This window comes from Coturnix japonica, chromosome 1 (genome assembly GCF_001577835.2).
Source record: "Coturnix japonica isolate 7356 chromosome 1, Coturnix japonica 2.1, whole genome shotgun sequence".
Classification (NCBI taxonomy): Eukaryota; Metazoa; Chordata; class Aves; order Galliformes; family Phasianidae; genus Coturnix; species Coturnix japonica.
In genome coordinates, this window is record NC_029516.1 from 30,843,956 (window position 1) to 30,871,598 (window position 27,643).

At 43.8% G+C, this 27,643-nt stretch overlaps 2 protein-coding genes across 11 annotated transcripts in view; both read left to right on the forward strand.

The window, feature by feature from the left end:
* LEMD3 (LEM domain containing 3) overlaps positions 1–12,877 on the forward strand; it is a 40,427-nt gene extending 27,550 nt beyond the window's left edge. For all 3 annotated transcript variants that reach the window (XM_015855614.2, XM_015855633.2, XM_015855623.2), the window contains 7 exons: positions 576–677; positions 1,416–1,518; positions 1,761–1,939; positions 8,298–8,379; positions 10,137–10,242; positions 10,325–10,403; positions 10,668–12,877. In XM_015855614.2, coding sequence (XP_015711100.1) covers positions 576–677; positions 1,416–1,518; positions 1,761–1,939; positions 8,298–8,379; positions 10,137–10,242; positions 10,325–10,403; positions 10,668–10,831 — 815 coding nt within the window. In that variant the 3' untranslated portion in view covers positions 10,832–12,877. The remainder of the gene's footprint in view (positions 1–575; positions 678–1,415; positions 1,519–1,760; positions 1,940–8,297; positions 8,380–10,136; positions 10,243–10,324; positions 10,404–10,667) is intronic.
* Positions 12,878–12,934: 57 nt separating this feature from the next.
* The window catches only part of MSRB3 (methionine sulfoxide reductase B3), a 75,451-nt gene continuing 60,742 nt past the window's right edge, over positions 12,935–27,643 (forward strand). For 2 of the 8 annotated variants that reach the window (XM_015855680.2, XM_015855688.2), the window contains exons 1-2: positions 15,762–15,806; positions 25,876–25,909. In XM_015855680.2, coding sequence (XP_015711166.1) covers positions 15,777–15,806; positions 25,876–25,909 — 64 coding nt within the window. In that variant the 5' untranslated portion in view covers positions 15,762–15,776. Of the gene's footprint in view, positions 13,202–15,761; positions 15,807–18,368; positions 18,561–18,921; positions 19,009–25,875; positions 26,003–27,643 lie in introns of those variants that run through there. The other 6 variants (XM_015855672.2, XM_015855670.2, XM_015855704.2 and 3 more) reach the window with 6 other exon arrangements.

Sequence of the window (27,643 nt, forward strand, 5' to 3'; positions counted from 1 at the left end):
ACTGAGTGTCGACATCTCAGGATTTCTAACCAGGCACAAGGAAAGAACCAAAGATGTGCAATTCATCTCATGCACGTTTTAAATATTCAGGAGGTCATTGATCATGGAACCATATCATAGATTCATAACAGTTTCATATTTGTTTTTTTTTTGTTTTTTTTTTTTGAAGTCCTTCTGACAAACTAAAGTAATCCAAGGCAAGCTGTCGCAAATGGCTGTTTTTCTGATAATAGTGAATGTGAGGGTTGGATTGGAAGTTGGAGGCAAAACTCAGTGTACAGGTCAACAATTGGTCTCATCTGTAATGCTGAGCAAATCGCTTAGTGTTAAAACTCACATTTGAGATTAATATGAAGCACCTTTACAGAAATTAACCATCATGTAAAAGTTGGATATGTTGTAATTAATACCTGTTTTAACTTCAAGTGATGGTACCAATAAAGGTATTGATAGCAAGTACAGTGTACTTGACTAGCTTTGAAATGTAAATATAGAACGTTAGGGCATTCAAGCAACTTCTTGAATATAACTGACTTTCTAATGCTGTTTAAAGAGTATTAAACATCTTGATGCAGGTGTAGCAATTGTTTGGGGAGTCTTGCACTACATGAAATACCGCTGGGCGAAAGAAGAGGAGGAAACAAAGCAGATGTATGATATGGTGGTAAAAATCATAGGTACGTTTCCTTGAGTCTCATGTCTGGTATATATGTATCACCTCTGCTTTTGAACTGCTGGCCTTAATTCAGTCAATTATGTTTTTTGACTGTTAGTTATTGTCGCACTGTTACAGTTTTCTGAAAAAGGCCTTTTTGTGGTTTGGGGTTTTTTTTGTTTATGTGTGTGTGTAAATATATATATCTATACACGTATATTTTAAATTGCATTTTAAACTTAAGTTTTTGTTAAGGAGCTTTAAATTTATGTAGCGCGTCATCATGGCTGTAATAAATTCCTGTTGATAAGACAGTATGTTATCTACATTGGTAAACAGTATAAATATGATGTTCATTTACTAGATATAGGGTGATATTGCTTTCTGCATCTTTGTTTTTCAGCTGTCTTTATCCAAAACACCTAAATGTTAGCTACTGTTTCTACCCTTATTGTTTTATAATAGAAAAAAAACCAACCTTTTAATTAGTTGATTTGAGCAAAATTGTGTTACTGGAATGGAATGCACATTCATATTGTGCAATTCTGCCTTTCTACATCAATGTACTTCTGTGTTTGTTAGTCAGGTTTTGTTGGGGTAGGGGAAAAAGCACTTTTAATTCCAAAAGTGGCCATCTTTGCTAACAATTAAAAGTATCAGTCAAGTGAGAGCTCTTTTGTAGCCAGAATTGATTTTTTTTCTTAATGTTTATATGAATCCGATGTTTACCCATTTTAATTTTTTTTTTATGGTATTCTAGATGTTCTAAGAAGTCACAGTGAGGCATGTTCTGAAAATAAAGACTTGCAGCCTTATATGCCTATTTTACATGTGCGTGATTCTGTAATACCAGCTCAGGACAGGTATGTACCCACTGTATGTATTTCATTTTGTTACATGGAATAAAGCTTGAGACTCAGTAATTATAAATTGGTTGAGTAACTAATTAAATAGCAGTAGATTACATGGAATAATATTCTTGGAGATTCTTATTAGTAAGGGTTGGAAAAAACAACATTAGTTCCTCCTATGATTCGCTCCTATGATTAATGTCAGCTATGCAGGTGGTTATAATACTAACCTTGTAATTATTTTTTTCTTCAAGGAGGAAAATGAGGAAAGTCTGGAGCAGAGCAGTTGCCTTCCTAGCGGCAAATGAATCTAGAGTTCGTACAGAGACGCGAAGAATAGGTGGTGCTGAGTTCTTGGTTTGGAAATGGATGCAACCTTCTGCAGCATGTGACAAAGTTTTAGTAATACCATCGAAAGTGTGGCAAGGCCAAGGTATTACAAATACAATTGTTGGAATTTCTGTTTCTAACTTCTAAGTGGTATTTTGTCCCTTGGGAATAGAAGACTTGCTTTCTCTCATCTCTTTAAGTATTTTTATGAAGTTGGCACCATTTTCATGTCATCTTATTCTCTAGATTTACTTATTTGAAGCATTCAAACCAAATAAGCTTTTTTGTTATACCTAAGGGCATACAGTCAAAATGGGTTACTTGTTCCTTTCCATGAGCTTAAACCAAGAATCATGGAGTCCTTCATGTTGGGTGAGACCTTTAAAGGTCATCTTTTCCTGCTGCCCTGCAATCAATAGGGACATGTACAGCTATGTCAGGTTACCCAGGGCCTGATCCAACCTCACCTTGAAAGTTTATGGGGCGTCCACCACATCTCTGGGCAGCCTGGGCACAGTTCCAGTGCCTCACCACTCTCACTGTAAAATACTTTTTCCTTATATCCAACCTAAATTTATCCTCTTTAAGCTTGAAGCCATTTCCCCTTGTTCTGTCACCACAGACTCTGCTAGAGAGTCTGTCCCTTTCTTTCCTGTAGCTCCCCTTTAGATATTGAAATGCTGCTATCAGGTTGCCTTGCAGCCTTCTCCTCTCCAGGCTGAACAGCCCCAGCTTTCAGCCTGTTCTCATAGGAGAGGTTCCATCCCTTTGGTCCTCATAGGTTCCATTTTGTGGCCCTCCTCTGGACACACTCCAACAAGTCTGTGTCTCTCCTGTACTAAGGATTCCACATCTGGATGCAGTTCCCTAGGTGAGGCCTCACCAGTTCAGAGTAGAGGGGCAGGATCACCTCTCTTAGTGCTTCTTTTGATGCAGCCCAGGATATGGTTGGGTTCCTGGGCTGTGAGGGCACATTGCTGGCTCTTGTCCAGCTTGCCATCCACCAGTACATTTGGGTATTTTCTGGCAGGGGTGCACTCAGTCCTTTCATCCTGCAGCTTGTATTGGTAATGAGGGTTGCCTCAACCTGGGAGAGAGACCTTGCACTTGGCTTTGTTGAACCTTGCGAGGTTCACCTGCACCCACTGCTCAAGCCTGTGTAGGTCCCTCTGGGTGCATCTTGTCCCTTGGGCGTGTTGACTGCACCCCACAGCTTGATGTGATATTAAAGAGTATCAGTCCCAGCACTGACCCCAGGGGTACACTGCTTGTCACTGATCTTCATCCTGACACTGATCCATTGACCATTGCTCTCTGGACTCAATCCCGCAGCCAGTTCTTCCTCCATTGAACAGTCTACCCATCAAATCTGTATCCTTACAATTTGGAGAGAAGGATGTTGTGTGGTACTGTGTCAAAGGCCTTACTGAAGTCTGTCCAGGTAGATAATGTCAGTGGCTCTTCCCTTGTTTGTTGATGCAGTGACACCATCATAAATGGCCACTAGGTTAGTGAAGCAGGATTTGCTCTTGCTGAAGCCATGCTGGTTCTTCCGTATCGCCTTCCTGTCAGAATCCTAGTTTATCAGGTGGTAATATGGCTTATTTTGGTGGTGAGGGAGGAGGAAGCTGCTGCTTCTCCAGTTTTTAGTTCAGCTTACTTATGCTGATTGGATGTTGTTGAGGTTGAGTCACGAGTCAAACTAGATGTTGAAATCAGCTTCATTAAAAACCAAACAGATTTTCTTCCCTTCTTGGTCCCACTTAAGCAAACAAAACCAACTCCTAGTAACAGGCAGCTATACTCTAACATGTTCGTGTGGGGTATGCTTATTTTGGTCTTAGTTTCACTAATGCAAATAGTAATTGGCTTATATCAATAAAAAGAACATATGTCAATTTCCTACTTGTAAGAAACAATATTTTTATTATTCCTTATGCATAGAGGATATGGTTTTAAAGTGATTCTTCCACTGTGATTATTTTCTTTCCAGACAGAAAGGGCTTCTTTGTGGCCTGGCACGCTTAACTGTAGCAGACTTGATTGCTTGAATAAAAAGAGTTGCTAACATCTTGATTTTTATCCCAGCTAGTGCATGTGTTTGCCTTTAGCACTCGAGTCTTAAGTTTTGCTTTTTTAAGTTCAAAGCAAAAGCAAGCAATTCTCTCCCATCAGTAAAGCCAAATATTTTGAGATATTTGCATGTTATTTGATGAGGATCTTTGTGGTCTTGGGATCCAGTGCTTGCTTGTCCATGTGGTATGTTCTGTTGGGATATAATACTACAGGAAGTTATGCCATTGGTTTTTAGCATTACACTTCTCATTTTTAATCGTTCATTGGAAATGAGGTATTGTTTCCTTTTAGGAAACTTCAGTAGTAGGTTCTGGTCGGTACCATGGAAGTTTGAGCATCTGATATTGACTTCAGCACACTGTGGATGTGTGCTACTTCTAAGCTGTGGCTTTTAGCCTCATTCATGCTGAAGAGGATATCTACTTTGTAGGGTTCCCTCTATACTTTTTATTACTGCATAGGATATATCAACAGCTATCCCGTTAGCACTTCTTTCAACAGCTGTTTTCCTGGTTCTTAAGTTTGTAGTTCAGCAGAGATATTTGAAAGATTGAAATAGCATATTTCAGCTATAATAGAAGAACTTGGGGGTTGAAGTAACAAAGCTGCTTGGACTCTATGCCTTAGTACATCCAGTTAGCAGGCTGTCTTCACATTTAAAGGTTTTTTGCTAATACTGACAATTATGTGTATGTCACCGCCTTTGTTTCTGGAATTACAAATAAATAGGATAAGTTTGTACTCGTGTTCTGAACTTTGAAGACAGATGTTCATAAGTCAGACTGGAGACTGTTCTAGATGCTCTTCAGGTTGGTAAACACTCAGAGAACTCAATACATATTGAAGCAGAATGAATTCTGCACTGGGGTCTTGTAAATCATTTCAACACTGTTTTGTTATTATTTTTTTTAATCTTGAAATCTGGTGCAGCTCTGTAACAGAGCACAGTGCTTAGAATACGTCCACTTGAAGTTCTTTTGACTTGTCAGTGTGTAGTAGTAGGTTATTGGTGTATGACACCATAAATTTAAGTGTGAGACCTGTAATGTGCATGAAGGTCTAGGTTCTATTGTACCTATGCATCACCCACAGTTCAAGTGTTGTGGCATTGTGTTCAATCCTGCAGGATGCAGCCTGTGCTTTGACAGACAGTAGTTTAGGATTTTTTGATTGTGTCAGAATCAAATCTGGTGCACTTTGGGGTGTCATCTACTGGAACTACATCTACTTGATGTAACTGTCAAAAGAAAAATGGGTGGGTAAGCTCAATGAACATAGGGAACAAGGTGTTGTCAGTTCAAAGTATAATTTAATTAAAGGAGTGAAGGGAAAAAAAATATATATATATATATATTTTAGTGTGTTCAGCTTGCTTTTGAATGAAGAGATGCTATTGTCCTGTAATGTCTTCAGTACCTGATCTGTAATGAAAAATACGTACGATGAACTCCAAAGAAGCTAAACTAACAGCAGTGGCTAAAGTTCCTTTAAAGCTCTGTAGATAAGGAGGTTCTCTGAAGTGCCATGTCTAGGATGATATTTCATCCTGCAGCATGCAAGCTAATCTGTTACGTTGAGTGACTGATAGCCCTCCTCCCCCACTTCTAAGAATACAATCCTTTCTCCATGTTGAGAAGGTTCACATAAGTATTGCAGGAAAACTGGGAGATATTTTTGTGGTAAAATGCAGTTTTGATCCCGTGTAGCTTTCCATCTTTTCTGTAGCTTAACTATTAAAACCCAAGTTAGCCTGAGTTTCTTTTCTTAGTAGCATTTAGTAGTATTTTGACTTCTGTCTACTGACAAACCTTGTTTGTTGTGTGACGGTGCTTAACTTCAGAATTTCAACAAAGTGTTTTCCTTTTTTGCCTCCTGCTTTGATAAGACTAGTACTTGATAAATAGGTTATCTATGGCTTAACATGAATTAATCTGCTTGTCAGAAATAGTTACCTGAGTCTTCAGTCTCATCAAGTGCATTGAATCTGAATCTAAAGGTCTGTTGCGCTGTTTCGTAATTCATGTATATAATAACTTTGTTACCTATTAATTTAAACTTGCCCTTTTGTAGGGAAGGGGTAAAATTAATTGGTATAGATGTGCAATGAAGTTCAAGAGACATCTGTTTACTGCACTATATTGACTTTTGCTGTTGAGATAGACTGTTTTCTTTTTCCTTGCCAGCTTCTTCACAAGCCTTCTGTTTGGTCTGATTTCTGGTATTACATTTTAATCCTTATTACCGTGGTAGCAATTATTTTGTACCTCAGTGATTTCCATAGTTCTGTTTTCCCCTTGTGCGTAGGGATCTACATCTGTGTTGAAAAGCTGCTTTAATTTGTGGTGACTTGGAAACATTTCTAGAAAAAGCAGAATTTATCTTTATTTTCATGTACCACACTGCTCCGAGCGCATCTGTTCTACTACTGTGAGCTTACATAAAATTGGTAGCCAGTCGGTTTTGCACCAGTGCTGGTGTTCTACTCTGGCTGAAGTCATCTTTGCAAGCACGTGAAATCCTCTTGAGCTTTCAATTGGAAGGTTATTTGGAATGGGAGCAGGCAGAGATTGTGTTAGTGAAGAAACATACAAAAGCACTTTATTTTGTTACTTTGCACAGCTGACTGGTGTAATCTGTCTTCTTAAATTACTGTATTTTATCTTTTTTTTAGTTCAGAAATTGCTTTTTAGGCATGTTGATCCTACGTGCCTTCAGTTTATCTCACCATTCTTTATTACTGGAATAAAAGAATGTGCTGAATAAACCTAGCTATTCGCAATCAGCACATAATTTCCTCAACCCCACACCTTTTCAGGTCCGGGTCCATGACTAGGCCACCCCAGATCACCTTCTTCAGTATGGTCTGGTGCCCCAGTGTACAATACGCTGGTGACATTTCACCCTTCCTTCATCTGCTGGAGCCAACCTACGTGAATAACGTAAGTCCATTTATTTTTTCAATGTTGCTTAGTTCTGTAAAGTTTTATTGTATACCCTGTATGTGATTTTTAACCTGGGGCAAAAAACTTTACAAAACCATTTGCTATTGAAAAAGGACTTGCCCTTAAACTGCAGGCGGCTCAGAGATGGATGCAGTGTTACCAGCATAGTTAGAAATCCATTCCCAAGGAAGACTGGACAATTGTTGAAGTTCTTGGTGACTTGGGCAGTGCGCTTGTATGCTCTAATAAGAACAGTTATAATTGTTTGAGGAACTTGAGATAGATTTCATTTTAGATTCAGAGGCCACTTCTTGTAACTTATAATACATAACTATAGGCTTTCTTTTCTTTTTAATCTCAAATTACCTGTATCTGCAGGCTGCGTTCTCATGGTTAGCGCTTTTCTTTCATGTGCAATATCTTCTGTGTGACTGACAGTAGGGTTTTGTTGATGAGTTACAGAAGAACAGTGGTGTTGGCGTGTCTTGGGTGTACTTGAAAGATTTTTTTGGTAAAAGGTCAGTAGTATCAAGCACTGCTGCCCAGAACTTGGTCTTGTAACATCAGGAATGTAGCATCTTGAATAAACAAAGTAGTGTTTGAAAAACAGAAGCAGTAACTTCAGCTTGGAACATCATTTTGTCTTGTTGAGAGTTTTGACCCTTAAAGTCTTGCATCTACTCATCTCCAGATCTTCAAAGTGAAACTTCTTTCATGCACTAGAAGTTGTTCTGCCGGGATACGCGCATCATTGGCCCCTCATGGTGTGGGACTGCCTTAGCTGAATTTAAAGGCTTCCTTTATTCCTTTCTTCATGGTGCATTTTTCTGTTGTGACTCCCAAATGGAGAATTCGGGAACTTTAGAAGGAAGATACTTATCTTAGAAGTTCACATGAATATTTAATGGGTCTGTTCATCTTCGGAAGAATTACTTGTCATTTTTAAATTCCATTTTTCTTGTATCTGTTGTGTCTATTGGTGCATTTCATTTCATTTTTTCCCCAAGTTTCTTATTACAGGTATAGAGCATGTAGGATAATAAAAGCTCCATCCTTGACAGTTGTTACTGTAACATAGATGTGTGCTTGACTCTCCCTATTTCTTATTCAAATGGACACAGACTGCCCCCGAAGTGGGAAGGGATGTTAATTTATTAGGTATTTGAAGTTGAGTGTTAATCTACAGCTCCAAAAACTTGATCCAGATTCTGAGAATATCTTTTCAGAGACACAATACCAACACTTGCTTTTCAAGTGTTTGGTGTTTATAAATGCCCTTAATTCCTTTCATTTACTATGGACTGAACATGAGAGAATGCATTATCTGTTTGAACCTAGAAGTTTTTTCATATGTGGGTGAAAGGTATTCTGTTTTTAATGTATAGAGTGGTTTACTAGATAATATTGTGCATGTCAATAAATACCATTAAATTTATTTTTTAGCATTTCATCTAGATAGAAGAAATTCACCACCAAACAGCTTGACACCGTGTTTAAAGATTCGCAATATGTTCGACCCTGTTATGTAAGTAAGAACTGTTCTCTCTGAATTTCTGTGTTCACGTGAAAGTGTCTGCTTTTGTCTTCTGAGAAGGGTTTAGAGGTGCTCACATCACAGGAAGAAGGGCAGTGTACTTATTCCAGTCTGGAAGAGCTGAATGCTTTCACATTAACTGAAACACAGAATATACCAGTGTGTGTGGTTAAGTTTGCAAATGTTTTTTGATTTCAGATGAAGCATTTGCAAAGGGTGCAAAACATGGTTAAGAGAATAAGTTTTTAGCTGTTCTTTATGCCATGCTACTGTATGCTAACAATAAACAACTTGAGTATGCTTCAGTAGTCAGCCAGTGGCTCGTGGAAGAAGCCATCCGTAAATAGTGGTCTTCTGTATTGGTCTGAGAATCATCTGGAGAATATGCTGGTTAATTTGTGTTTGTCAGTGCTGATAGAGTCAGTAATTCTTTTCACTGTCTGAAGTCAGAAAACTTAGCTGGGCATTGTGAACCCTCAGACCACAGCAGCTGACTTAAAATTACAATTTGTTTTGATTGTATGTCCTGGGCATTTACAATGCCAGATGCAGAATTGTCCTTGGAGATAGCAGTCTAGGCATCATTGGAATAAACAATTCTTCTTTTTCTGCAACTGCTACTAAAACAGTGTAGGGTTCATAAAACATATGTTGTGTTCCTGCAAGAATTGCATTGAAAGCTGATGGGCTGCTGTAAAAGACAGCTGTACATGCAGGATCATGGAAGGGCAAGTCATTCCTTCTGTGAGGGGCCTCTTTCATTATGGCAACTCCAAGTTAGTTAACACTAACTGATGGGAGAGAACTGCTTGCTTTTGCTTTGAACTTAAAAAAAAAAACCGCATTAACAGCGGTTAATGTTTCATGTCCCAGGTCTACAAAACACAGTAAGCACAGTACGTGAATAATATACTTACATTTCCAAACAGGAAATGAGCGCTTCAGAGTATTGTGGTACAGCACTGCAGAGCGACTTGCAGTGTTTGGGGAAAAAGAATGTTTGGTTTACAACAAACCAGCGGAAAAGATGATTGCCTATTTGTAACAATGTGAGCTCTCCTCATGGTAGCTGAGCTAGTACTGATTACCAGCTGAAGAGTGTCCTTCATGGAACAACAGCCAGCCTGTCTTAAGTAGGTGTGGGACGATGACTTTGACTGCTTGCAGCTTCAGATAGGAAGGAGGTGATAGCAGGCTGCAGCGCCCAAAGTGTGGATTGTTCCTCTTGGTTCATAGGATTGAGTTTTCTGAAGCAGACCATGGGACCCAACTGACTTGACCATTTGGTAGCTTAGAGTATTCAGTCTGTCTCACATGCCAGAAAGTTGTGTTGAGTCCTGAAGAAACCACTTGGCTGGCAAGGATGAGATTATGGTGAATGTGACAGGAGGATGTTTACTCTCCCTGGACTAAGTATGAGTAGACTTTACATTGGCCTTCAGATAAACAGTTCTGTGCATGTAACTCTGGAGAGGTTGGGGAATGGTGGTGGAACATCTTTCAGATAAGCCCCCAAACGTTTTACTTGGTATACCCTGAGATGTTCTGGTAGTGCAAACCAAAGCAATAAAACACGCGGATGGGGGGGAAAACATGCGTTTATATTAAAACTACTGAATCATAATCTGTATACTTAAAACTGGTGTTCTGTCCTGCTGCTAGAGCTGTTAACGCTTTTGTTCCTCTGTCAGCTTTTGTAACTTCTTCAAAGTAGACGTGCATAATGAAGCCTTTTATTGTTTGCTTAGGGAAATAGGTGATCACTGGCATTTAGCGATTCAAGAAGCAATCTTGGAGAAATGCAGTGATAACGATGGAATTGTTCATATTGCTGTGGACAAAAATTCACGTGAGGTGAGTGTCCTTCCAGTTACAACTTAATGGTTTTATTTCTCCTTGTCAGCTGGGCTTTAACAAAAACTCCTTCTTGCTGCAGGGTTGTGTATATGTCAAGTGTCTGTCTCCGGAGTACGCGGGGAAGGCTTTTAAGGCATTGCATGGCTCTTGGTTTGATGGTAAGAAACTGGGGTTCGTGACAAAACGTGGGTGGAAATGGTGGAAGATGGTTGCGGTTGGAGGAGTCCTTTTAAGCGACCAAGTGTTTTATTATAGCTCAATACTTCTCTTAGATATGAAAGTTGTCTTTCTAGTAGCCCTTGTCACCTGGTAAGCTAATTTCATTGTAACGAACGTGCTTGTGTTTGTTTGCTACGTCCCGAGGCAAAATGTAATAGTGGTAAACTAGAGGACTTGTGTTTTTGTATTTCTTCGCCTTACAGGAAAGCTGGTAACAGTGAAATACCTGCGACTAGATCGATACCACCATCGCTTTCCACAGGCTCTCACCTGCAACACTCCACTAAAGCCATCAAACAAACACATGAACTCTATGTCACATCTCCGTCTCCGGACAGGCACAACTCATTCTCAGGGAAGTTCCTGAGGAGACTTTGTACAACCGCTAGGACTGTTACTTGCGACAGGAATATTCCTGTTTGGCTGCCGTCTTCCTTTTTTAGTGCTTTTTGTATGTAATACTTTAATGATTTAAATAAAAGATGGAACGTTCCAGAAATCTTGTTTCCAAAGGGACTTAGCAGCGAGGCAGTAATACTGAGCTGACAGGAAAGGAGAAATAGCTTCAGGAAGCGATCTGGGGCTGCGTTAAAGCAATGCATTTAAGTTCTGCATGTGGAATACCGAATCCATTCAACATTTTCAGATGTGGTGACTGTATTTTTTTGCACCGAGAGGTGTTTTTTGATAATACAAAAGCATGGAGAAAAAGAAGACTTCCTGTATTTCCATAGTTTCCTGTGAAATAACCTTGTGGGTATTTTGTAACGAACAACCTACAGTTCCTGATGGTGAATAAGTTAAAAAAAAAAAGGAAAAAAAAAAAAGGAAAAAAAAAGAAAAAAGAAAAAAATATATTTTTTTTCATTCAATATTAGTTGTTTTTTTTTTTTCTCTTGCCGTAAAATAATAATTTTCTGCAGCTGGGGCCTGGGGGAAGTTATAATCTGGCATTAGTGGTCGCATAGAAGCGTGAGGGGAAAACGAGCTGAATGTGGATGTGATGGGTTTTGTATATAAATGTAAATGCTGGTGGTGGCAAAACTGGTTTTGTTCAGTGAGGATGTCTGCGTCGAAGCAGTGGATAAGCTTCCTATTTTATTCAAAACCTGATGTTTTATATGGGTTTGGCTGCACCGTGACGAGAGGCCGAATACCTTAAAGCGTTAGATACAGGTTAATTATCTTTTATAGGTTTTATATCAAAATACCTTATGATTTTGTGTGAAGAGGTCTGATACCAATTGTAACCAATTCAAATTTGTGAGCAATAAAGACACAATTGGCAGATACCGGAAAAGTATTTTGTGAAGAGCTGTATTTATTACTCCGATTGCCAGGGCTGTGACAAAATACCATTTGGGATCAAGTTGATGAAGCAGTTTCCTTCTAAAACGTTACAAGGTGCCACCATTTTGGCCCAACACGAGCTAGAAGTTACAGCTGACAGTAAATCTTGTGATTGTGAGCTTGGAAACTTGGCAGGAATCTGCCTGGAAGTGCAAAATTGCTGCTGAGATGCATAGATGTGAATCTAAGATGATTGGCTCCTTCAATGCCCACTCCTACCATGACGTTATCCAAGCAGCAAGGTGAATATCCCACAGGCAGGGATATACTGGGACCGGTAGCGCACCGGTCCAAAGAAATGACTGAAACTCACTTTACTTTGTAGATATGATGGATTTGCAGCATGGACTTGCACAAATAATGCACGTTTTTTTTTTCCTTATGGTGAAGTAAACATGATGCACACACTGTTCTGCAACAGAAATCCTATTGTGCCTTACTTTCGTGCTTTTGTGGGCACCATGTTTATTATTGGAGAGTTTGTTAAGCGAGAACTTTTAAAATCCTCAGTTTTATGTCTCAGATGCTAATGAATAATGAGTATATATAATATATAATCAGCCACGCAGAATTCCGCTTACCGAGGACAAGTACATATTTTTGATGGGTAAGTGAATTGTGCCAGGTCTGGTAGATTTTGAGGACTTTTCCTATATACATATATGTATAATATACATGTATATGTACTATATATATGTATATAAACTGACGGCGTTGTATCTTTGTGCAGCAGTGACTTGTTAAGCTGACCTTAGTGACCCAAGAGTGAATGTAAAAATAGTTGTGGCATTTTCGCAGGTCGCCTCTGGCTGCAGCCGCGTCCATCTCGCTTCTGAAATATATTTCCTGTAAACACTGTACATTATTATTGTAATATGTACTATTACGCGGCTTCTTTTTACCTTTAAAGCTGTTAAGTTGACCGGTGTTCCCTCCCACACGAGGGGAGGGGGACGTGTATCATACCAGACTTTGAGAGGAATGGGATGTTTGCTGTAATTTCTCACCCTGTCCTGTAAAAACCGCCAGACTCGAATTAAAGGTTTATTAGGGTTTTTTTTTTAACACACGTCTGACGTCGTACATCTGTGGGCGCCTCTCTCCCGTTCGGGGCTATGGGGATGGACACGGCAGTAGCTCAGGGCTATGGGGATGGACACGGCAGTAGCTCAGCCGTGCTCTTATTTGGCGTTGGCCGCCGGTGCCCAGGAATTTCCCGTCATGCTTCCCTGTGCGGCGGGCCCGTCCCCGCTATCCCGGGGGGCGGAGGGGGGGGTTGGAGCCGCGGCCGCCGCTCCCTCGGGCCTCCCCTCTATGCGCGCTGCGCCGCCGCTCCTTCTCCTCTCCGCGCTCGTCCTGGCGCTGGCGGCCGCCGCAGGAGCCGCAGGTAGGAGCCGGCCCCGCACCGCCGTGCTGAGGGCGGGCCGGGGGGCTGCGGTCGGGGAGGGGCGGTGGGACAGCGGGCCGGGGCCGGGCCGCACCTGCTGGGGGAGGAGCGGGGGAGCCCTCGGGGGGCTTTACCGGCGGGAGGGCCGCGTCCGGCCGCGTATTGCTGCGCTCCGCCGCGCTGTGCTGCTGCGGGGCGACGGCACGGCCTGCTCGCCGCACAGTACGAGGAGCTCTACCGGCCCCGAGGGGAGCTCGGGCTCCGCGTGCGCCTTCGGAGGCGATACGGCCGCTTGGTGCTCTTCCCCCCGCCGCACACACTCGGGTGCTCGCTGCGCTCGTAGCGGAGGATTCCCGGCCGCTCGCCGCGCTGCTGCGTGCCTTTGCAGTTCGTCACGGTTCCCCGCTGCCAAATTTGGTTGGTAGCGGCGCCCTTTGCGACTCTCTCTGGGAGCGGTTTCCGTCATCCTCATCTGCCGCCCGCTCCGAGCTGCTCAGAGGGTCGAAGGAAACGCGGCTCCACTTAGAGCGGCGCTTCTTAATTGCCGTGTAGAGTTTGTGTCGGGAGTTAAGTCAGGCGAGAGGCTTCACCGGAGGTGCTGAATATTCTGTCACTCAGGTGGAAGGAGGTTTGGTGTGGATGGAGCTGTGCGGCGATTTCCCCGATCCACTGAACCTGGTGGAGTTGGGCCGCACGCAACTCAGCTGTGGTTGGTTGGGCGTTTTCTGCCCGACGTTTCTCTATTTGAGAAGAGCTTTTAAGAGGAAAAAAGAATTCAATGTTTTCCTCCAAAAGCGCCATCCTTAAAAACAGTGCCTTTGTGTACAGGGTAGCGTGGCTATATTTGGTGACAGAGCCATATAAAGCAGCTGATCCTTGACAAAAATAAGACCTTCTGACGGAACAGCCGTGTTGATTTTTCCAAGCTCTGCCCTCCCGCTGTTGTTGGGTTAAGGCACTTTTTCCGCCTGCTCTCAGCTCTGTGGTAAGGGAAACTCGCACACTTGGTGTTTTGCCCTGATATTCATGAAGGCACGGGAGGATTTTGTTTGCCTGCTTGCATTCAGGCGGCTTTGTAAGGCGATACCTGTTTGTGGCACTGAAAGCCTGGCCTGTTTTGTGCCTGAGCAATGCTAGAAAATCAAATTTCCCTTTTAGGTGTATTGCTAAGGTTCCTCTGTTATGCTGCTGGCTGTACTGTACAGCAGAGGGGAGCGGGAGGGAGAAGGGGGAGAAGAGATCTCGCTGATAAGGATTTAATCTTCTCAGCCAGAGGTTAAGAAGTCTGCTGTCTGCATCCATTGGCGTGGCTACAAGTGCGGGACAGCCATCCAATTGTCAGAGGCTCTGTTGGGCTGCGTCATTCAGAGCGTCCTCATTACAGATCAGTGTTTAAGCAATGAGCAACTTCAGTCATAGGTAGGGAATAGAATCTTCTATTTTCCATGTTTTGGAAACAGGCTCCGAGGCCGGAGGGTGTCTGTTGCTCTGGAATACTTGTGTCCATACATGGATTTATATAGAGGCAACTTTATCTACATGAACAGGAGCGCTTTGAAACGTAAAAACAAAACCTGAAGAACCTGCCAGCCTTTAGGGTGTTCATTCTGTAGTGTCTTGTAGAGCAAGAAGGGGCTGCAGGTGAGCTCTCCCTTCCCTCACTGCTTCTGCAGGGCTGCACTATGGTCTTCCAGATGCTTTGCTCACACTTGGGAGGATGTTCAGTTCTCAGCCAGAGAACTGAACATCTCTTGTTCTGCCAGAGGGTGTAGAGTGACATTCTGAGATTAGAGGGGACTTTTGTGTCTTTCCCTTGTGAGGATGCGATCCTTAGGTGTTGTCTGAAAACAGGCTGTGAGAATTCTTTGGGATCTCCATTCACGATGAGGCAATTGGAAATGGTAATTTCTTTCCTTTGCTCCAGCCTTCTGGTTCTCATGTAACAGCTCCATTCCAATGGCATTATCTGACAGCCACACAATCCAGCACTGTTCCTGGGCATAAAGAGGCTTTTCTCAGTGAGGGCTTTAGAACCTGAGGAGCTCAAACAATGCTACCCCAAACCCGACAAGGGCAGTGCTTAAACTTGCACGGTGCTAACACACTTGTGCTGCTTAGACTTAGGTTTTGGCATAGCATGTTCTGTAAGGTGATTAATGGCACAAGTACTTTATTTATAGGGAGCACTGAGAATGACGTTTCCAGTCAGTTTTGTGTTGAAACATGATTCAGCTTTTGAGTGTTGCATCAAGTCTGAAGACAGGACTAATGCTGAGCTGAGTTTGTGCTCTCTGTTTGGTGGCGTCTGAACACGGGGATTAATGATATCTTTGAAACACAGACAGCGGTGTAGCAAAGCGTACATAGTGTGCTCATGTATTGTGTTGTAGGGAAGTGCTGTCATGTCCAAGAACTCCTAAGAATGACGCTGTGTGTGGCGCTTGGAATTATGCCCCCAGGGAGCTTTATAACTCCATGTTCCTCCAAACAGGGAACACGCCTTCGTCTTCCACCTGATGGAAAACAAAGCCCCGCTGCCAGGAAACAACAATAGCTCTGGGGAAGGGACTGCCAAATGCCATCAGTTTCACTTGGGCTACACAATGTGAGTAGGAAAAAGAAATCAACCCAGGGCATCTCAGCAGCTTCCTGAGGAAGCGATCCATGCCAGTCAATGCCAAAAGAAAGCAGTCCAGAACATGCCCTGCCCAGATAAGCATTGCCCTGTTCTTGCCAAGCTCCATTCCCTGTTCTTACCAAGCTCTGTTTCCCAGCACCTTGATCTTGACTGTGCTGCGCCTCCAAATGCAGGCAGGCAAAGTGTGGGTCATTTGCACCACTGCTCTGCTGAAGGGTTCTGTGCAGCTGGTTGCCTGGGGTCGAGTTCACATGGGTGTTGTTCTTAGTCCACATGATGGCATTTGGCAGCACAGTGAGCCTAGCTTTAGGATTTCCATGTCTGCTTCCAGAGCATGGAGCCTGTATTGAGCAAGCATTGATCTGATGTGGAGTTGCTGGACCCTCTCGAGTCCAGCTGTGTGCTGAGCCAGTGGTGAGCCTGAGGGCAGGGCTGGCAGAGCAGCTGGTGAGTCTTGGCTCCTGTAGGGCTGTGGGTAGCAGGCATGCTGCTGTTGGCTTGGGAAGGGCAGAAGGGTCAAGGAGATCCAGGCAGCTCTGTGACATTCGGGCCCAGGATGCATAGCAGAAGCTTCCCAGATAAAGGGATTTTTTGTATTTTAATCATCTCTGCTTTCTTAAGGCTGCAGGAAAAGAAAGTCAGTGCTGTTGGGCAGAGAGCCTTAGTCTCTGACTGCTTGCTGTGGGAACTGTGCTTTTGGACTGTATCCTTAGTTCTTCCTATTTTTCACAGGATTCGAATCAGTGGAAGGATACTCCATGCTGATAGCGTGTCTTATTAAAACACATTTCCATAAGAGAAATATAGGGGACATGCTTTGCCCTGGCTCCTGCAGACAATTAGTGTCTGGCTCCAAGGGAAGCACCAGGCGCTGCTGGTTTCCAGTCTTGCACAGAGCTTGGCACTCTGCATACAAAAGCTCAAGGCAGCTTTGCTACTTGCTTCTGGACTTCAGAGAGGTGCTGAGCTGCACAGAGCTGCTGGAGCAGTGTGGAATCACACTGGGTAGGGTTACTGCAGGTACTGTGCAAGAGCCTCAGAGTGCCCTCGCAGAGCTGCCTGAGGGAGGGAAGCTTTTTGTTGCTTTGCTGCGTATGAATTAACATAATACATTTTTATCCACTTCCCGAGGATCATGCTGAGTTCTGCTGGGCTCTTTGGGGTGCTGTATGATCCTTCCATTTGGTGTCTGCAGTTTTCAATAGGAGTGTTTGCAGGTCCCAGCAGCAGGAGAAGTGCTGATCAAAGCCGGGCCCTTGGCAGCTCATTGGGGTGTTCTCCCAGCCTGGCAGCCCACGGCATTCCCAAGCTGTGGTGCCATGATCCAGAAGGAAGATGCTTCTCCAGTCTGTTTATGAAAATACCGCTAGGAGCTCTACCAAAAAGTGTATTATATTTGAGATCTGTTGGATGTGCTGCTTTCCTCCTGCTTGTAGAAAAGAAAGCATATACTAGTTTGATGGTGGTTTCTACTAGTTGTGCTGGTGGTTAACCAGCTCTGTGGCATTGCAATGGGAGAGGTATGTGACGCTTGTAGTTTTTGTGTCTCAAACTTCTGCCCGTCCTGTATTGCTCAGCCCAAATAAGGGCTTGTTTGTGCCATGGGTTGAGATGCCCTTGAGCTGCCTCAGCAGAGCCAACCCCAGACCTGTGAATGTGCATGGTGGTGCTAGGAACATTTTCAGTGGTCATGAAACCAAGTGCCACTGCTGTCCTGAGCGCTGGTCTTTGAGTTACCAGCAGTCAGTGGGGTTGGAACTATTCACCTCCATCTGCTCCTCTTTCGTTCTCTCTGTTCATGTGATTTACTGCCTGGGGCTGGCACTTCTGGCATTTCTGAAGGCAGAATGAGACCCTGCAGAAATTATCAAACCTTCTGCACATTTATACAAGTGATGTAAAAATAACACACAATAAATACAAGGGCTGCTCCTCCTGCGTTATTGTGTTGGCTTACGCTGTCAGGGGTGGATGTCGGTGGTACGGCTGTAGAGGCTGAACCTTCCCACCAATATCCCGTTACATGTTATTGCTGTGTGACAGATGGCAGCAGAGGGGCACTGTGACACAATGCCATCTGAACATGGAAGTGTCTGCAAAGGAAAGGTATGGAACTGAATTCCTCCATGTGGAAAACATTGCTCCCATTGACATACATTGATGCTTGCTGAATGTTTATGGAGTCCAGGCATGACAGCTTCACAGGGGGTTTCCCATCTTGGTGTGAGATATCAGGGCCAAAGGGAGAGAAAATGATGCATGGGGTTTTAATTGCAGTGCTCTCTTTGTGGAGCAGAACTCCATGTAGGACAACAGCAAGCAGCATTTTGGGGCAAGGCTTAATTAAGTCTGGGGAAGCAGGGAGGGAGCTGCGTGCGTGTGATAGGCCCGTGTCACTGCTGAGGGATCTGGGGCAGATGTCACTTTTCAGAGTGGCTTATGCAAGGAAAACACCCAAATTTCCATTGGATTATAGATCCTCGTGGGGACTTGGAAGCCTTGAGCTTCCAGAAGGCTGAGGAAAGAAGCGAACACTCTGAGCAAACACACCTGTGCCCCCCTTAGGAACAGGGGGCAGGGCACAGGCTGGCTGGCACAGAGTGGGCTGGCAGCAACAGCAGCCAGCCCTGCAGTGGGCAGGGGATGTGCCCGGCCCCAGGAGGCTCCAATCTGCTTGTAACGCTGTGCTGTGGGGCGACCCGAGGCATCTGTGATCTCCAGGTGAGCACATTTTGCTGGGGCTGCGGGGCTGTTTGTGTTTGGAATTCAATTGGGGTCGCTCTGCAAAACTGTAAGGCTTGCTAGATTTTGGAATAGGCACCCTCACATTCTGAGCATCTGTGAGAAAACGAAAGAGAAGAAACCAAAACAAGGATTCAAATGAGATATTCAGCTACATATTAGTATTTCTTTTGCTTATGAACTGATATTAGGATATCTAGAGGTGCAGCACATCTATGTAAATATATATATATATTAAAAATGCTCTGTTTATCCATTCTTTAACTGCCACATGTTTAAAGAGCACTAGCAGTGTAAAGTGAATACTCCTGTTGCTCTGTTTGTTGTCGTGTCTCCTCAGAGCTGTAGCGCTCCTTACAACTAGAAGGACCTCTGTGGCCGGCGGAGACCGGAGAAATCCTATTTTACTTAGAGGAGCATCTTTGTGGTATGGACTGGATGTGTTTTTAATTTGATTGCTTTTAGTTTGACTGCTTAAAGGTTCCTTGTTTTTAGGATGGTTAACGTTACTGGTACTGTTTGTGAGCAGTTCTTTCCTGTTTGTGCAGTATTCAAATTTCTTCATGCTAATTTTTATAACCTATTTTCTTGATATAAGGCCGAAGTCTTGTGTATTCATAAGGCTGTTCTAAATACCATGACACGATGTCTGTGATCAAAGGTAGATTTTTAAAGGCTGCTTCTATTCTGTTGACATCTGCATAGACTTCTGCATGCCGAGGCTGTTCTTGAAGGAGGAGCTCCTGGCACTGTGCAAACTTAGGCAGGGCGACGGCTCCTCTCGGTGGTGAACAGCGGTATCGGTTTCAGACACGACTCTAGAAAATTTCCATGTAAGGGAGACTGCCGGGAGAGACTGGCAGCTCTGGTGGCTTTTACTCGGAACGCCGTTCCAGGAGCTGGGATGGCAAAAAAAGAAATAACTGACCTGAGTCAGTGTGACGTGCAGTCACGCCACCTAACACAGAGAGCAGGACACCTTTCTGCAGAGCTCCCCTCTCCTCTCCTCTCCTCTCCTCTCCTCTCCTCTCCCTCGAGTCTTGAGATAAGGAGCACTTCATGGAAGTGCTTCTGTTCACTGCTAAGAAAAGAAATTTGATTCACCTCATGGTAAATGTTGTTTGGGATTTGTCCTGAATTAAAAATAGAGAGATGAGAAAGCCTGTTAGTTCTTCTGTGCTTCTAAGCTTGACATGGCAAGTACTGGTGGAAGGGGAGAACATACCTCCCGAAAGCTGGCTGGCAGTAAAAGCAGTCACTGTGCCCCCAGTGCTGGCTGCCTCTGGGGCAAACCCCCTGCATGGCAGTAGCCCATGTCTTGGGAGGGTCACAGCCTATTTTCTTTTAGTACTGACAATGAATATTTCACTGGTGAGCAAAGCAAAAAGCTTTCAGGCTTAGCCAGTAGGAACTGTTAAATTAAAAGGTTATTTCCAGAACACTTGTATCTCATCCTGTAAGCACCACAAGCAATTAATCCTTTACCAGTGCACTGGAAAGGACTGCCTGGAATGGAAAAAGATTAGATATCTTTCAAGATGTTGAAAAGATGATGATGATTCTCAGAAAAGACCCATTTACAAAAAGTTTATGACTGCCATGGTTATAAACTCGCTGCCATACAAGGAATGTGCTGAGTGCTGGCAGGCGACCAAGGCAGGGAAACCAAAAGTGCAACAGAGCAGAGCGATGCTATTTTAGTGCATCAGATCTGGGAGGAAGAGAAAGGGATGGGAGAAAATCCCAACCAATCTATGTTGGCCCTCCTTTGGGAAGTATTGGTAGCCGGAGCTGTTGGGAGGCAGTCTGGCAATGGAAGCTGTGGGAACGCATGCGGGGCTCAGGGGCTCCCAGCTCTGCCTTTATCAGAACAGGTCCTCTGCCCTCCTACTTGTTGGGGTTCTCTCACTTCCTCAGATTCGAGTGCTTTCCCCCTCTTGTTTTTCTACAAGCGTGCAACATTCAAAAAAGCATTTGCTATGATTATCCCCTCTTGTCTCCTGCCTTCTTGTTCTGCTCCCTGGACACACCTGTGGAGCTTCTGTTACCCTGTCACACCAACGTGTTACTGGCAGACTGCTTGGTTTTTCACAAGCCAGAGATGGGAGCTAGGATATGTCCCAGTCCAGCCAACAAGGCACATTCCTGTAAGGGGCTGGGAGCTTCCCATCTTTGGCAGCTGATACTAGAGAGAATGTTAGTTCCATTCAGGAATGAAATGAAAATTAAATATAGCTCTTCATTCTCTGCTCAGAGGTTTTCCTCTTACAAATCACTTTTCTGGATGGCTGTTCTAATATGAATGCAAACTCACAGCCACACAAAGTAGTGCCTCCTCACTTGGCAAGTTTTCAGACCTTTTCAGGTGTTGAAATCAGTGAGATTACACTGAATTGCAAGCAAGGGTTTGAGAATCTGGATTACCTGGTTTAAAAGATGAACATTTTAGTCTGTACGAGGATCTAAAACTGGTTGTGGGAGTCTCATCTCTTAAGTGTCACTGTTAAAGCAATGAATGTTGGCAGTATTACTGGCATATGTAAATAATACGCCAATAGCATTGCTAGGTTGGGCTGTATTTTCCCATTTCATGTGAGAGTGAGTTGACCAGTAGGCTTTGAACTTCACTGCCTACGCTCCTTTCTAGTGGTAGTAGTAGTAACTTCGAGCTTAAAGCTTGACATTTCCTGGTTTTCCACTCAGATATTATGGGATATGGCAGTAATGACCTCTTTTATCTGGGTGCAATGTAAACTTCCTAAAAGTAGACTGGATTGACATCTAGTTTGCACATTCCAGTGCAAACAGCTATGGAGAACATGCTTTAATTGAGAGTGTTAAAAGTGATGTGGGAATTCAGGTTGAGTGCTTCTGACTTGTGTGGCTTTAATTGAGACGCTTGTATTTTATGAGGAGGAGGAGAGAAAAATAAAATGTACAAGCACACAAATTAAATGCTACAGTTCTTTTGCATTCCTGGATAGCCAACACAACTAGTTTCTTTTCAGATGTTTTATGCCTCTTTAGTTAGCCGATGTTTTGCTGCATATTGTTAGCTGCTAATGACTGAAGTATTTTATACTAATCATTGAACTTTTGCAACATGTATTAATAGCCAAGCAGGAACTTGTGGAGACTGGAGAAACTTAGCGAAACAAATACTAATTAAAACGAACTTGTTACTGTAGCACTTGACTATAGAAAACTCACAGGCCTTTGCTTCTGACTCCTAGTTGTTTGAGTTTCTCCAGCCTGGCAGCGTTTTTGCTCCTTTGCTTTGTCCAGTGACTCTGAAATTCCTGCCATAGGAGCCTGGCTCTGTGGCGAACATGTAGGGATCTGTAATTGTTTCCTGTCCGCAGAGTGGGGCCAGAGACTTGGGGCTGGGGAGGAGGGGCTGGAAACAAGTCAAAGTCTCACACTATTGAGGTCTCATTATTGGTGCAAGAAAAAAAGATTGTTCCCTTAAGAATTGGTGCCCAGTTGCTTTACTGCTAATTTTTAATTTATTACTAAAGGGCCACAGCTTCACATGTTTCTTGTGAGAGCTGGGGTTCTCATGTCACTTTGGGGAATTCCAGACCTGAGTTTTCAGGAGAAATATTAAATACAGAAGAAGGTAAAACAACAGTGTTATGGGTTCCTTGGTGTTTCTCTGGCAGCTCTTAAAGGCAAGATGTGATCATACCAGAATCTTATCTCTCAACTTGTCCCTCTCGCAGAGAAATTTCTCTATTTGTTTTTTAACAGTTATGGTTATGTGTTGGGTTTTTATTGTATTTTATTTTGGGCCCTAACATTCTTCCAATGTTTCCAGTTTGAGGATATAGAAGTTTCTGAAAGCTGGCAGTACTTCACCATCTGTCAACATTAGGATGTCAGCATCCTAAAACAAAGGCTTTCCTGGGTTGCAGTCCCATGTAATGACATGGCTGCCACTAGACTGGTATGAGTGTTATTTACAGGTTTTACAAGGTATCACTGAGCGTTGTGCCCATATCACAAAAGCCGGGCAGTTGTACACCCCCTGCTGCCCCTTTCTGTACTTCGTTAAAGGAGGAAGTGCAGGGAAAGGGTTCCAGGAGGCTTAGTTAAACTATGGAGGGACACCAAGCGGGTGTAGCACCTGAGGTTAAACACCGGCAACAATACTTCAGGGTGGTGCCTCATTCCTGTGTTTGTTGAGCTCTGTTGGTTTCTGTCTAATAGAGCTGAAATGCAAACCCAGTTCCTAAAGCTGTTGAAGCATATAGGTTTTGAAAGAGCAGAGGAAAGGTCTGACCTGGCGAGACTACATCACTGCTGTTCTCTATCAAACTGATCTTGGTATCAGCAGGCAGGGCTGTTAAGCACCCGCACACCAAATTCATCAATAGTAATGGTTTTGCCTTTATTCTTCTCTTTCCTAATTCTTTACAAGCAGCTTTTAATCTTGCACTTGTAAGCACCCTGCAGCAGGGATTTTTGTTCTGTATATGCAGAACAAAGCACCGGGAGGTCCCGAGCCTACTTGAAACTACTGGGTACGGCTGTAGTGTACAGAGTAAGGAAAAATAGCAATCAAAACGTCAGCGATAAAAGAATAAAATATATTAACTGCAATAAAATACTTCTGTGAATGCTCAGTTATATTTTATTGGGCTTTCAGGACTTATATATTCTCCAAGTCTTTACAAATAGTCGAGACTAAATAACAACATTTTGGTGAATGCTGAAATATTTGACATTTTCAAGAGGTCAAGATCTATTTTCTAATCCTTGGCAAATTCACGTAATTTCCTCTAAACTGCTGACACTTGAGGGAGTTACGGTTCTGTTTACTTCTCACAAAAGGGTGGAGGAGAACAGTTTTGATGCAGAGAAGTAAATTCAGTGCCACAAAGAAGCAGGTTTGATGGCTTGATGGAGCATGCGATGGGACTGATGAATGGCAGAGCTGTGATGGTGCATTTGTGTTCCCCCTGCCCTCAGGCTATGTCAGATGCTCACAGCCAGCTGCATTGGGAGATGTTTCATAGACAGGTGTAAGGCTTCTCTGTGAGAAGCTGGTGGGAGAGGACTAATTCTGTCTACCTTTTGGCATTCTGGCCTCCAACAGAGGGGAGAATGCTCCCCGTTGAAGCAACAGGCACAGAAGGTTTGTGTGCTGCCGGGTTTGGCTGTGCTGAGCTGTCAGGAAGCTGCATGGTGAGCTCTGCTGACACACAGTCCCTGCTGAAGCAGCTGGTGGTCTGTAGCCCAGCAGTGAGTGCAGAGCTGTGACGCGACGTGAACGTCAGCCTTGGGGACCAGATGTCCTTGCTGTGCTTGTGGTCAGGACTTTGCTCAGCACATGCCCGTACACAGGCAGGGCAGGGTGTGACTTTTGGCACCCTGGGGCCGTTCCCCACAACCCACCTTTGCCTCCAGAGCCCAGGAGCTCTTGTGATGCCAAATGGCCAGCACGTCTCCTTGGCCTGGGCTTTGGCACGGCCTTGTAGAGATGAGGAGCCCCACTGGCCTGGCTTGGAGTTGGGCGAATGGTGGTCAACTGGCTGTGCCTCCCTTCTCAAGCCCTTCTTTCGGTGCCTACCGCTAGATGGGGCCGGCCTATCTCAGTAAGAGCAGGATCTTTGCAGCCATAAATCACCCCGCCAGCGGGCTGAGGGCCCCGCTGCTGGGGCACCCCAGCTTTTGAAGGGCAAAATGTGCCTTTGTTCCCCAGCTGACCCGCGTGGTGACTTCAGTGCTGTGCTTCCCGCCGGCCTCGCCAGCACTGACACAAGCCAGATGGCCACGGCCGGCAGGCCTGCGCTGCCGGGCAGGGTGGGAAGGTTTTATGGCTGGCTGCGGGAGCGCGGCGAGGCTGCAGCCCAGCCGGGTAATTACGCTTTCACTGCGCACTTTATTCCTGGCAGCGAAGGTCGCTGGGAAAAAGAAAAAGCCCCATTTTTATTGGTAGTGTTTGTTACGGACAGACCTTTGATCTTTTATTAGTCGGTAGTCTGCTCTGGAGGAATTTTTTTCCTTTTTTTTTTTTTTTATTTTCTATTTTTTTTAAACCGGTCCTGCAGTCACTCGTGAAAATGACATGTTTATTTATGTTTAATGGCTCTCTCAGGCTGTTCATTGTGCAGTACTTACCTTCCCCCTCCTCTTTGCCTCCATTTAGTAACACAAAAATGTTTTGGTTTTGCAGCGAGTTTAGTTTGGAGAAGTCAGAGTTCAGGCATGTTAATACAAGCAGTTTTCCCTCAGATATACTCCAGAGCGATGCGGTAACATACATCACCGTGCGCTACGCGTTTGCTTGCTCGGGGGTCGGAAGAGGCTGTGATCGCCTACCCCCTCCCTCAGGAAATGCCCGCCATGAAACCATGCCCAGTGCGGGCCTGGTGCTGAGGCCCACATGGCGGGGAGGCCCTCAGAGGGAGCCATGCTTGTGCCTCACTGCCTGACCTTGGCCTGCTCCTCCAGCATCACTGAGTGCTGTGCTGCCTTGTGGGGCCGGCTCGCATCCTGGTGCCGCATCCCCTGCTGCAGCCATGCTGCCGGGCAGCTGCGTGTCCTCCCTCCCATCACAGGGAAATGAGACAATTACTTGTTAAATCCGTCCCAAAGAAAACCTTGCGAGTGCCGTCTCTCTCTGTTTTCTATATTTAAACTGGCCAGAAGGTTGTTTAAATATATCTTACAGACAGTTTACAATGCAAATTATTTCCTGCCTTTAAAACAAGAAGTCGTGGGTTTGAGATATCTGGCGAGTTTATTGCAGTAAGATGTCACGTTCTTCACACAAGTCATCAAAAGAACAATTTTTAGCGGTGACTGATTTCTTGCGCTCACCATTCAGAAATGTGGAGCTTGCTTTTATTTTAACAAAACAAAAAGGGAAATCCTGCCCATTGGCTCTGTCCCATATTAAGTCACGTTGAAAACAGGAGTTCTGCCATCTAGCTTGGGCCACAAGCGCTGCCCCTCAGGGCCTCCCCACTTGTGACCGCACAGGTTGCTGCCCCACATTGCTCAGTGTTTGGGATCTTAAGCATCTGCTGTAAAGGCCTCCAATAAAGATGTCCCCTCCCTCACGTGTGGCACAGAAAACTGCTCCGCAGAAGGCTGTGTAATACGTACTGAAACCTTAATGGGGGGGAGCAGAGGGAACCTACTAAGAAAGGTGCATTTAGAATGTGATGGTATTGAATAACTTGTAAGCATTGTTTTTTTTCTGTGAATGTATCTTAACATTTTTGATGTTTTAATTTGTTCTCATTTTTTTTTTTCTTTTCTTTTTTTTTTTTTCTTCCCTACTCAGCTCTTGCCCCTGTTCTTTGCCTCTGGTTTTGTTGGTGAGGATATCACAGTGATGTCTGCATTCAACCTGCTGCATTTGGTGACAAAGAGCCAGCCAGTGGCCCTGCGAGCCTGTGGGCTTCCCTCAGGTTGAATGGGTGCTGCTTGTCGTGTCATGCGTAACGAAGGCCCGTTAGCAATGGGTGTCTCTGCTGCAGGAAATGCTGTGCTATGGGTTGCTCTGCTTTGTTTAAATTTGCCTTGGAACCAGAAGTTTGTTTGCTTTTCTTTCAAAGTCACCGGCTTGGCTGAGGGTTTCCATAGCCTGGATTTTACTCCGCTTGGCAGTGCTGTCCAGCTTCCTTGTCCAACAAATTCTGAATTGCATTTTTTATATTCTCTTCATTGTTGGAAAAGCAGTGGAATTAAACTGCAGATCAGTTGTGTTCAGTGCTGCCTGTAAGTTTTTTCTTACTGGAATTCAGCATTGAATTGCAGCTGCATCCAATAACAGCCTTTCCAAAATCTTTAGAAGTACACTGTGGTTGCATTGAATGTTTCCCTTTTTAAAGCTTCAATATAATTTAATCTGTTACACTGAAAATTATGTACAAAAAGTGCAGAATTTAAAGTGTAATCCTTTTTTTTTTTTCTTTCCCTCTGACAGCATATTTAGTGGCTTGACACTTGTGCAAGTAAATAAGTAACTAAATGGAAACATGCAACCTAATGTTCCAGTGCAACTGCACTTCTCAAGCAATGTCCAAGGCCTGCTGTTAGGTCTGTGAGGGCTGCCACAAGTCCCATCCTATACGATCCGCACCTCAAACCCAACAGTACTTTGTATTTCACTGAAACAGCAGTATTTGTAATGTCTGCCTAACAATGCCAGCGTACATGCTTATGGGAGAGAAAATAAAAGCTGCAGAATTAATTTTGACTATTATTAGGAATTTTCTTGACACTTAGATAAAAAAGGATACGATCCTGGCTGATCAGCGTTTGAAACATCAAATAAGAACCAGCGTGTGTGTCTGTATGACACAACCGTTTCATAAGGGTACAGAATGTTATAAGCACTTTTTTTCTAGAGCTGTACTTAACAAGCATATGGAGGTGATGTTCTAAAGATTTTTTCAGTGATAAGACATCAGTTTTCAAGCTGATGGGCTCTCTAAAGCTGATTACATTCTATTTGAACTCAATCTGAGTCCAATTTTTGCAGCATTTGTGTTCTGTTTTCCCCCACATGTGCACAAAACTCCAATTAACCTAGATAGGAGCTACAAACACATATTGAGGAAGAGAGAGAATAGCCCACATTGTGTCAGCCTGACCTTTGTTTCCTGTTCTATTTGCTGCCGAGCCAGATTTTAAATCCTAAAAATACAGGATAAGCAAATTTCCTTAGCCCTCTTGATGCACCTTTTGATGTGCGCTCACATGGCCGGTGCCTGCCCTAAGACAGGGGCAGTTGCTGTGCTGGCTATTTTGTCCCTGCTCTGCAATGGGGATATCACATTGGGAAGCTGGAGCACTGCAGGAGGTTGTTCTACTGCATCCCTCTTGGTGAAGCACCGTGATGGCAGTTTTGTCCAGTCCTTTTTCTGCCATAATCCAGTAGTCATAATTTGGAATAAAAAGTCGATAGCGCTGCTGTCTATTCCTGACCATTTGCTCTGTAACTCTGCAAACACCAATAGACTGAGTTCCACCCACTGACTACTTACATATATATTTTAAACCAAAATTCATCTGCTAACAGTGGAATAATATACAATCACATATCT